Source organism: Marmota marmota, unplaced genomic scaffold (genome assembly GCF_001458135.2).
Source record: "Marmota marmota marmota unplaced genomic scaffold, marMar, whole genome shotgun sequence".
NCBI classification, from domain to species: Eukaryota; Metazoa; Chordata; class Mammalia; order Rodentia; family Sciuridae; genus Marmota; species Marmota marmota.
Window position 1 is genome coordinate 8,395,226 of NW_025999945.1, and position 12,606 is coordinate 8,407,831.

Below are 12,606 nucleotides of genomic sequence, written 5' to 3' on the forward strand. Positions count from 1 at the left end.
AACTCCTTTGATATATAGTTTATAATAACATTAATTATATCCACACCCTATGGCCTGGCAATCCTATTTTTAAGTATCTATCCAAGAGAAATGAAAATATAGGAACACACAAAGATTTTACACAATTACTCATATGAGTTTTATTCATAATAGCAAAAAAACTGGAAATAACCATATGCCCATTAACAGGGGAAGGACAAATAAATTGTGACATATACATATATATGTCTATATGTATGTATATAATTAGCGGAAAGGCTACTTGAGATATTAAGTGTATACATACATATATATGAGTTACTATCATATATCATATATATATAATCTCCCTATATTATATATATATAGGTAGTTCCTATCACATATCCATGCTATAAGGTAGCTCTTTAGTTGCTCAAAAACACTAACATTATGAATCACTTTGTAGCATACATATAGATCATACATATCTATATGAATGCAATTCAGAAATTTAAAAGAATGAAATATGGATCCTCAAGGCAATATAGATTTATCTCACAAACATTAGGCTGACAAAAGAAGCCGTAAAAGAGTACATACCGTATGTTTTTATGAAACTCATGAATAGTCCAAGCCAGTGGCTCACACTTGTAATCCCAGCTATTCAGGAGGCTAAGGCAGGAAGATTGCAAGGCCACTGCCAGCCTTGACTACTTTGCAAGACCCTGTCACAAAACTTTAAAAGGGCTGGAGATATAACTGAGTGGAAGAGGGCTTGCCTACCAAGTAATATAACAAAAACAACAAAGAAAAAAAAAAGAATAGGCCTTGGAGGGAGGCAGAAAGGCTAATTGAGAAGGAGCATGATGTAACATATGATATAACTATCTAGGATAATGAAAATGTTTTCTAACTTGATTTGGGTTGTGTTCATACAGGGTTAGCCATAGGTAGAATCACTGAGATATATATACTTAACATCTCAGTGTGGAAAATTCCCGTTCACAGCATCTTCTTGTTGTCTTTAAAACCCAATGCCACTTACATTCTTCTTATACAAAATCAATGCTGTTTAAATTGCCAAAATTGATGGCAGTGATTTCAAACTGGTGTTCAAAGGCAATTTGTCAGTTTCAGAGGAAAAAACAATGAAAAGACTTTTTTATCTAAAACAACTTTTTATATCATTTTGCATTAATTTTCATATTTATAAAATTTGCAGTTTTTTACTATTAAGTTGGGTTATATTCTCTGGTTCAAAAATATATATCAAACTCAAAAGTGATTAATTGTAGTATAAAAATAGTACCAAAGATAATAGAAATATCATCATTAAGAATTCTATTAAAGTATACAGTGGGAGAACAGAACTAGAATTGGTACAGAGTACTTTGAGTATACTTGGCTTCACATGAAATCTGCAAAAGAAAAGTACCACTAAGTATAATGATCAATACCTGGAACATAGGATTTTTGAGAACTGATGATCCATTTGCTCATGGTCGCTAGAGCATTATCTATTACCAAAATGTTTCAAACAGCTCATGTCATTGAAACATTACGGTAAGTAAAGCATCATGAACTCTCCAGTAACTAATATGCACAAAATTCTGTTTTCCAGTCTTAAACTGAGATACCTTGGTTGCCAGGGGCAAAAAAGGGGCCAAATTTTAAAGGCACCACTCGAAATTTCATTCCTCGTAATAAAAACCAGTAAGTTATAGTACTGATAAGAAGTTTAGAATAATAGCCATAATCAATAAAATTGATGTTTTTATCATAGAAATATAATGGGCTATTAGCAGAATTTATAACACTGAATTCTGAATATCTGGAATATAGCTTTGGAAGATAGTTACTATCATATATCCATGCTAGAAAGTAGCTCTTTAGTTGCTCAAAACCACTAACATTAAGAATCATTTCATAGCATACATATGGATAATACAGATAACAGAATGCACTTGATGATTTTATGCATTTATAACTGAGAATCCATGCTGCAGAAGAAGAAACTATGGTTAGCAAATATTTTGTGAAATGGAAAATGTATAGTGAGTGGATTTAGTAGTAACAGAACGCTGGGTATGGACAGAACCAGTATATGTTGCCATGCAAATGAAACACCAACACACAGGTGGCTATGGTTACAGAGCACAGAAAAAAATTGACATATACCTTCTGGTATTCACTCGGTGTTGTAGGAAACAGACAACTTTTACAATGATCAAGGTATGGCTAATAAGAACACTAAGCTTGGGATGAGAACAAATTTTAAAAAGGTCAAAGTTTTTTATGTTAAATAAAACAAGTAATTACATGAGCTTTTAAAATCAAGACAGAATAAAATTTTGCTCTCGATTCTGATAATGTTGGTAAAGATCTTTTTAAAGACTTCCATAAGCTGCATATCTGAGTACCATACCTAGTATCTTGACTAGCCAGAACTTTTTTTAAGGTAAAAATATGCTGATAATCCTGAGGTTAAAGTGTTGGAATTTCATGAGAAAACTGAATTGTAATAAAAATGATTCAATAGACAATCATTTCACTCTACAAATATTTGGGGGTTTTTTTACTCTTCAAAGAAATAAATAGATGGTATATTATTGGGCATATTTTTAAACTACAAACAAACACTGCAACAGAAATGTCAAGAAATTTTTCTTAGAGTTGCAAACAACCAAATTTTGAAGTATTAGTATCTATATCACTAACTGGAGAATTACGTATGTTCTTCTCCAAAATATATCTCTGGAAATGTCTCCCCAAAATTTCAGGATCCATATTCAACCCCAAAGTCTTCACAAAGTCTGCAAACATTTCTTCCCATCTCTGATGCTCATAATTGTGAATTAACACTTTCTAATTTAGAAGAAAACAAAGAGTAAGAAAAGAAAATATAAAATCTGACCTAGAGCTCTAGGCATCAATCATCAAACCTATCAAAGGTTATTGTTAATCATTTCAATGTTCTTTATTTTTGAAAATGCTAATAAATTTTAAACCTCTAATTGTAGAATTGCATATGCTATAAAAATTCATTAAGTGACCTATGGACCTCATAAATTAAACATGGATAGACAGTAAGACATGATAAATGAGAGTTTCACTATGTGTTTCTGAGTGTCACTAATTCACAACTAGTATCCAAGGAACTAAAAAGAAAGAGTTGTTCTCTTCCTAGACAAAAGTCACAGGTGACCATGCTATTACTATGTTATTTTTATCCATAAGAAAACTGTAATCTGGATAAGTAAAATGAGCAAAGTCATACAGGTGATAAACACCAAAAGCATATCTGACTCAAGTATTCACATTCCTAATTCAAACTCCTGGCTTTACACCATTCCTTCTCAGAACCAGAGCTGCTGAGTACTTTTGGTATATCAGTAGACTTTAGTTTTTTAAAATATCAATTTAAGGGAAAACTTATCCTATAATTCTTACTGAGCTGGTAGCTGCCAACTACACTTCCTACACCATAGCCAGGTGCTGGTTGTTCAGCTCACATTAAAAAATATTCTGCTATACTACAAAATTATATTTTTCCTGTTATCTTAGGGAGCATTCAAAGCAGCCCAAAGTAGTGCATACTTGAATATAGTACTGCTTTTATTCTGCTTCTATTCTGATGACACTCTATTCCCTGAACCAAAGCACCGGTTTATCTCCCTAGCCCAAGATCCCTTTCCCCACTTGCAGGCCTGAATATAAGGTAAGGAGCATCAGAATACTCGATGCTTTTTTTTAAAAATACTTCTTAAGCCTTAAACATGGCAGCTTGCAGTTGAGCCATGGGTTCATATTCACTTTATTTGCTAGTCTTTTAAAATTAGTAGAACTATTTCCACTAGATGGCTGTCTTTACCAAGAACTGTAAAAGCTATTCCAGCTTGTGATGATTTGCAAGTTTAAAGATACGCATATGTGCAGCCATTTAGAAGACTTACTCATACAAAGCAACTATGATGTTATTTTCTCACTCCTACAGAGGAAAAAGTCAGTATGTTGAAAATGTAATGAGATTTTTAAATAGAAGAAAAAAATTCATGTTGAAGATTTTCTTAAGAAAATAATGAGTTTCACCCAGAAGACAGACAGAAAGCCAGACGTATATAAAAATTATTTGTGTAATTGCTAATGTTTTCAGATCAAATGTTCATTATAAAATTAAGTGTTCTATATTTAAAGGAAGAGATTGACTATTGCTAGTTATAGTAGGCATTTGTTTGGCGTCTTATCTTCAGTGATAAAGATGGAATTTATTATATGTTATAATTTCAACTGATGATCAGTGAAATTTGTTTACTTCTATCCCTCACTTTGTTATTTGATTAGTACTTGATGCCTTATTATTTGACTAGAAGAAAAAATCAGCAGCATGTTTGGAGAGGATTAGTTCATGGTTGTTCAGTAAAGATTTTATTTAAATGTAACAAAACTAAAGAAAAGTATGCAAATTATAAGCATATAGCTTGATTACTTTTCAAAGGAATGAGATTAATGTAAATATTTTCACAGAATTGTAGATTTCATCTTGTTTTTTGTTTTTTGTTTGTTTGTTTGTTTTACTTTTTTGCTATTTGTTTGGTTATCCAAATAACAAGAATAAGAACTAGGACTCTAACAGCTACCCAGAAGCTTATTTATGCTTCCTCCTAGAAATGTCCTCAAATGGTGACCATTTTCCTGACTTCTAGTATCATAGGTGACTTTCGCCTTTTTTTTGAAGCTTCTCTGAATCAACTCACTTCTTTTGCTTTCCACTATGTTTGTTACAATTTTCCATGTTGTTTTCACAACGTATTCATCCTATTTCTGGATACTTGGCTAGTTTACAGTTTGGAGCTATTATGAGTGTTTTATGAAGTTTTTGTTTTGTTTGTGGTGTTAAGGATTGAACCCAGGACTGCATATGCTAAGCATGTGCTCTACCATATCCCCAGCCTATAAGTTTTTATATGTACTGTAAGTCAATATGTATATTGACTTATGCCTAGAATTGGAAATGCTAGGTCATGGAATTTGCATATATTCAGCTTTAATAGATGCTAATTTTCTACAATTGTTGTACCAACCCACACTCCCACTAGCAGTACATAAGGGTTCCATTACTCCAATGTCTCTTCAGCACTTGGCATTGTCACTCCTTTAAATTGTAGCCATTTCAATGGATATATAATGATATCTCATGTGGTTCTAAAGTACATTTCCCTGAAGACTGATAACGTTGTTTATACATTTATTGGTTGATAATGTTCTAATCTTTTGTTCATTTTCTGTAATATTTTCTCATTTTATGTTAATTCATATGAGTTCTTTATAAAATCTGAAGGTCATCCAGTCAGTGGTCAGATGTAAATATATTGTAACTATCTTATCCTACTCTAGGGCTTGACTTTTTATACTTTTAATGGAATTTTTGATAAAAAATTTATCAATTATTGTCCTTGATGGTTAGCATATTCTTAAAAAAATCTTCACTTATTCCAAACTTATAAATATATTTCCTTTGTGCTTTCTTCTTGGAGCTTTATTAGACTTAATCTAGCTTCAATTGCTTTTGGTCTATCGTGTGAAGCACAGGCAAAAATTTATCATTTCATATGGATATGAAATTGTTCCAGTATCATTTATTGAAAAGACTATTATTTCACTACTGTACTATTGTTTCTTCTTTGTCATAAATCAGATAATTGCACATACTGTCAGTTTTATTCTGGATTTTTTATTCTATTTCTTTGGTATATTATCTATCCTTGGGTTCATGGCCTTCATTATTAACAGTAATGTAAGAAGTCATGATATCTAGTAGTCTAAGACCTCCCCCCCCCCAGCTTTGTCCTTTATCCTGACTATTCCTGATCCTTTACATTTCCATATAGATTTTAGAATCAACTTATACATTTCTACAGGAGGAAGAAAAATAACTGCTGGGATTGATATTGGAAATGAACTAATCATTAAAACAATTTGAGGGAAGACACACACCTATGTGGCCTTGTATTGTGTCAGTTTCACTAGGTAAAACTACATCTCCCCAAATTCCCTTCTCTAATCATTTAAGCTAGGGTGGACCACAGGAGACTTATTTTGCAGAATATTTGACGTGAAGAACAAAGCAGTAGCAATAATTTTTGTGTTCCAGCGTCAGAACAGGCATTGTTATAGCTCATGTACATTGATAACTTTCTTTTGGATCACCTCATTGGTGTTGGAACAACAGCTGGGCCTGTAATTACCCCAATTTCCTCTGATTTCTCTTTCAGCTTCTCTGTCTCCTTGACAAAGTTTTCCTCCTGCTAGACACCAACATCACCAAGTTTGAAGGTAGTGAGAGCTGGGCTCATACAGGTTTCTATCCTAGTCTACCTCTTAATATTCTTCCTTTCTCAACTACCTGCCATACAGAAATCAAACTCTAGCATTAAATGAAAGGACAACAGCCTTATAGAGGCTGTTTTACGAGCTCCCTCATTATGTAAGTTCAAATTCTTTTTAACAGTTTTATATTCTGTAGGGGAAGACACTAGGAAAACAAAAAGTTAACCATGTATTATTGGTTGGATTTAGCAAGATATTAGAAAATAGGATGATAATTGGCTGATTTCAAACAAAATTTAAAGGGAATAAAAAGAATCCATAATTGTGGGCATTAAAGGACAAAAAAAAAAAGAAGGAAATTGAGAAAAACTTTATGCAACAAAGAGCCATTAAGATTGAGATGGGGCCTGGGGTTGTAGCTCAATGGCAGGTGAGCCCAGCATGTGTGAGGCACTGGGTTCCATTCTCAGCATCACATATAAATAAATAAAAAATAAATTTCTATCAACAACTAAAAAATATATATTAAAAAAAGATTGAGATGGGTTGTGCATCTATGAATATCTAACAACAAATCCAACTGTTGTGTATAATTAGAATGTATAATTTAAAAAAATTAATTAAAAAAGAAAAAGATTGACACCATAAGTCTAGAAGAGATAAATTAAAACACACTCAAATTCACACTCAAACCCAAGTAGGTAGTAGATGCCTATAATCCTAGCTAGGGAGCCTGAGGCAGGAGGATTGCAAGTTCAAGGCCAGCCTGGGCGACTTATCAAGACTCTGTCTCAACATTTAAAAAATAAATAAATAATAAGGGCTCAGCGGTAGAGCATCCCTAGATTCAATCCCCAGTAAAGCAAAATGATCATGATAATGATGATGATATTGAGACAAATGGAAAAGAATAAATTAAAAGAATGGCCTCCTTCCCAAGCCCAATGGCCTTAAAGTAACTATCATTAAGAGAGAAAAACTCGATAGCATTCAGGAAGCAGGAAATAATCAAGTTTGAGAATTGTATCTGCAAAATAATTTAAGTGCCATTACAGGTATATGAAATTAACTAGAAGCAAATTAATCTGAAACCAATTAAGTTTAGAAGGAATTGTTTTGCCAAAAACAAAAACTAACAGGGTCAACCATAGAATCTGGACTAAAAAATCATTCAACTATTCTAGTTTTAAAATAAACTTTGGGTTCTAAAATTTGCATAGCTGCAAGCAGGCTGAGAAAACTATACAGTCCCCATGAAGGGTATATTCCTCAACAACCTCTTCATGTATGGCCATGAAGAAAAATAGACAAGGAAGAATATCCAAGAAGGTAAAATCAAGAACTATGAACAGAATTCCTCAAAGGAAGCAGAATTAAGGTCTAATAAAAAATTAGCCTACGTCTCCACATAGGAGATATTTATAATGAATGCTTCAGAGGATTTTATAGCTACTATTGACCAATGACTGCTATTAAATATTAAGAGTATGGTATTGGAAGAAGGATAATAAATCAATCAGTGGAATGAAAGAGAATCCCAAACTAATTCGTGAATATGAGGAAGCTTGATGTGGCACTGTAGTTGTCTTCTTAAAGTAGGGAGCACTTAATAAGTGGTGATAGAAAAATTTGTTATCCTATAATAAATCCCAAAATCAAGTCTATGAATACTAATAACTTAAATGTAAAGGTAAAAATGTTTAACTTGTAGAAGAAAATAAAGAATATCTTTACAGCCATGAGGTAAAGGAGAATTCTTAAGAAACAAACTCTAGATGAAAATCTTTATAAATTCAACTACATTAAAATTGAGACATCTTCTCATTGAGAAAGTCAAAAACAAACTACAAACTGGGAGAAGATATTCTCAACACATATAACTGACAGGATCAGTATCCAAAATTTATGAAGAATGCTTGTAAATTGATAGCAAAAGATAAACAACACGATAAAAATGGACAAAAGACAAACTCCTCTAAGATTCAAGTTGAATTTAATCTTCACTGCAATAATATTAAAAGGTTTGGCCATTGAGAGGTGATTAAGACCTGAGGGCTCTACCCTTATGAATAGAATTAGTACCCTGAAAAAATGGCTTAAGTTTGAAAGGAGTTCTCTCTTGCTTTCCATCCCTCCTGCCATGAGAGCACACAGTGTTACTCCCCACAGGCTGCAGGAACAAGACACATGTTAGAAGCAGAGAGCAGTCCTCACAGTACACTAGGCTGCTAGCACCTTCATCTTAGACTTTCTAGCTTACAGAACTATAATAAATAAAAAACATTTATTTATTATAGTTATTTATAAACAATAACCCAGTCTTGAATACTTTGTTATAGCATCACAAACTAAGATACTCAATTTTATTAGCTTTTTTTGCCATCTTAACCTTTTTATTTATTTATTTTTCTTGTACTGGGGATTGAACCCAGGGGCACTAAACCACCAAGCCACATCCCCCACCCTTTTTTATATTTTATTTAGAGACAAGGTCTCCCTGAGTTGCTTAAGGCCTTGCTAAATTGCTGACACTGGCTTGGAACCCACAATCCTTCTGCCTCAGCCTCCCAAGCTGCTGGGACTACAGGCATGGGCCACGGCACCTGGTTTATTTTAACAATTTTTAAGTGAATAGTTCAATAATCTTAAGTATTGTTATACAACATTTTTCCAGAAATTTTTCATCTTATAAGACCAAAATTCTATAAGCATTAAACAATCTTCCATTTCCCTTTCTCACCTGCCTTTAATAACCACCATTCTACTCTGTTTCTGTGAATTTTACTACTTTAGATACCTTACATAATGAGTTGAATTGTGTCCCCAGCCCCCAATTCTTCTGTTGAGACTCTAATCCCCAGTAGCTCAGAATGTGACTATATTTAGAGAATGAGCCTTTAAAGAAATAATCAAGGTTATATGGGGTCATTTGGTGTGGGTTCTAATCCAATCTGACTGGTATCCTTATGAGGTGAGGAATTTTGGGCACAAAAGAGACAACAGAGTTGTGCATGTGGAGGAAAGGACATGTGAGAAGGAGCGAGGCCTCAAGGAGAAATTAACACCTTGATTTTGAACCTTCTTGCCTCCTTACAGTAGTAAGTGTCAATTCTTTAAACTATCCATTTTGTGGCATTTTCTCATAGCAGTCCTCAGCAAACTAGTACATTTAATTCAAGTCACCTACATGGAGTCACATACAAATAAGACAGTCACATACATGGAATCGTATGTGACTGTCTTATTTCACCTAGCATTGTATCCTTAAGATTCACTCATGTTGCCAGGTGCAGTGGCCCATACCTGTAATCCCAGTAACTCAGGAGGCAGAGGTAGAAGAACTGCAAGTTCAAGGCCAGCCTTAGCAATTTAGTGAGACCCTGTCTCAAAATAAAAATAAAGAGGTGGGCTGGGGCTGTATCTCAGCGGTAGAACACTTTCCTGGCACGTGAGAGGCACTGGGTTGGAGCCTCAGCACCACATGAAAATAAATACGTTAATTAATATTTAAAAATAAAAAGGGGTGGGAATGTGGTTCAGTCGTTAAGCCCCTCTGGGCTCAATCTCTGGTACCACCACTTCCACAAAAAAAGATTCACTCATGTCATAACATATGACAAAATTTCCATCATTTTGAGGGCTCAATAATATTTATATACGTGTGTGTGTGTTTGTGTGCTTTGCTTATTCATCCATCCATTCATGGACATTTGGGTTGTTTGTACCCCTCAGCTCTTGTAATGCTCTTATGAACATGGATGTGCAAACATCTCTTTGAGATCCTGCCTTCGATTCTTTTAGAGATATAGATACTAAGAAGTGGATTGATATCTCTATGTTTAATTTGTTTGAGGAACTACCCTATTATTTTCTATAACAGATGACAATTTTTTGATTGCACAAATTGTGCAAAAGATTCTAATTTCTCCACATTCTCACCAACACTTGTTCTCTCTTGTATTTTTTTTTAATAGTAACTTACATCCTAATGGGTATGAGGTTATAGCTCACTGAGGTTTTGATTTGCATTTCTCTAATGATTATTTGCTATTTCAAAAAAAGTCAACTACTATCTCTCTGAAATATCATTTACATTTACCAAGATGGAAAATTAGTCTGCCAATACCAAGGGTGGGTGATAAAAAATGAAAACTCCTATATGCTGCAGATGGGTATAGACATTATTAACAATCCCTTTGAAAAACAATGTTACCTTAGAAAGTGAACATTTATATTTCCTGTAATCCTTTCTTTCAGTGTTTTTCAAAACTTGGGTCACACTTACTAGTGAGTTCTGTGATGCATTTTAAGAGTCTCAATTAGCATTTTTTAACACATAGGACAGGCAAATAGGATTTTATTATTTTAAGAAACTTTCATTGGATATAGGCGAGTGTGTTTTCTGGTTTAAGACACCAAATGCATTTCTTATACTATGAGTAGTGCATAATGTCTGAAAGCCTCCCATACTAAATTCTTGCACAGGTGTACTAGAAGAGTGGATAAGAATGTTCATAATAACAAAAAAAAAATTGGAAACAAACCAAATGTCCAGCAAAATTGTAAAATTGTGGTATGTTAATTTAATGCAACTCTATAAAGCAATGAAAAGAATGCATGAGTCTCACAAACTGTTAAGTGAAAAGAAATTACAAAAAAACTGATATTTTTATAAAGCTCAAAAAAATAAAAATAAAAAAATAAAAGTGTCCAAGCACAGTGGCTCAGCCTAACTACTCTATAGAGGTTTAGGCAGGAAGATCACAAGATGGAAAACAACTGGGCAATATAGCCTGACCCTGTTTCAAAAAAAAAAAAACAAGTAAAACTAAACAACGTGTTGTTTAGGGACACGTACATCAGAAGCAAATACATAAGTGGAAATTACTGAACAAGAAACAGTAATAAAAATTGGGAATATATTTGGCAAGTGGGTGAAATGGGGAAGAAAAACAAGAAACAATCATATTGACAATGTTCTAGTACTTTGGTGAGTTCAAATGCACCAAAATTTTGATTTATATTAAGCATTTTAAGTACATATGATTACATAACTTACATATTTATAACAACGCTCATATTTATAAAAATGCTTTTGTAAAAAGTGGACATTCTCTTCTAGCACAGCAGTGAGTCAACACTCCCAAACAAAAACTGGATTTCCTGAAAAACAGGTTAATACGATAGGGGAGAAAAGCTTGTCAGCATGCCAAAGGTCAACATGAATAGTTGCGCAGGCAAAACTAATCTACTTTTTTTTTTTCTTGAGGTAAGGAAAATCTTTCACAACTATGCCTCTATATTGAGCATGAAAATAAATTAGATGCTTTCCTTGTATTCCCTGGTCACAGAGAAAAAAAAAAAATCACAATTCAGAAACCTTTTCTGGAGATGTGCACGCCCAGCATATTGGCACCACTGCTGTGCCCTGTACAATACTGACTTATAGACAGGTCTTCCAGTCAGCACTAAGCACATAACTTGCTATGAAAAAGTAATTCAACAGAGCCATTCCTCTCAATTGTTACTTTAGAATTGAAATAACTTTCATCACTTTCTTGATTTCCTTTATCTTGGAGCAGTTCTTCCAAACTTGGTTCACTTTTGAAAAGTGGCTTACAAGAAACAAAAGCAGTTGCGGGGGCTTCAGGAGAGAAATATACGGTAAAGAAATCCTACAGGAGAAAAGGAAGCTTAAAATACAGAAAATTTCCACCCTAACACTCCCAAAAGAATATGCAAGAACGGAGAGAAACTTCCAAGGGCTCTTTTTCAGTATATTAACAGGAAGAAATTCATCTCGGGAAATCTGTGCCCTCTCTTTTTTTAAAGGCAGTAAGCAGAGGCGCTCGGTTTCGGCCGAACAGCTGTAAAGATGGCGGTGGGACGAAGCCCCTTCTCCAGCCGCCACCTAGGACTCTCGCCTCTTATTTCCCACAAACCCCTCCGCGCGACCCCACTCGCCCAGAGCTGCCCGGCCGGTGTCCCCGCAACTGCGCACGCGCGGAACGACGTCACGTGAGCTCCCAGGGCTCCACCGAGCTGGCAGGAGGGGCCTTGCCAGCTTCCGCCGCCGCGTCGCTTCAGGACTCGGACGGCTGGTTCTCGCTGCTTCCGCTGCCGCGGGGCAGCCGGAGGACACCGACCGATGCTAGGGGCGCGCGGCGGCGCGGCCATGGGATTGCGCCGACTCCGGTGACAGCAGGGAGCCAAGCGGCCCAGGCCCTGAGCGCGTCTCCTCCAGGGGGCCTCGCCCTCCTGCTCGCGGGTCCGGGGCGTCCTGCTGCCGTTGCTAGGCGCTGCGTGCCTGGCCGGCGG

The 12,606-nt window shown here is 35.1% G+C and overlaps 1 protein-coding gene across 1 annotated transcript in view; it reads left to right on the top strand.

Annotated features, from left to right (window-relative positions):
• The first annotated feature begins 1,489 nt into the window (after positions 1-1,489).
• The window catches only part of Tnks2 (tankyrase 2), a 72,752-nt gene continuing 61,635 nt past the window's right edge, over positions 1,490-12,606 (top strand). The window contains exons 1-3 of the mRNA XM_048801784.1: positions 1,490-1,524; positions 3,667-3,679; positions 12,121-12,605. Of these exons, the coding sequence (XP_048657741.1) occupies positions 1,490-1,524; positions 3,667-3,679; positions 12,121-12,605 (533 nt within the window). The remainder of the gene's footprint in view (positions 1,525-3,666; positions 3,680-12,120; position 12,606) is intronic.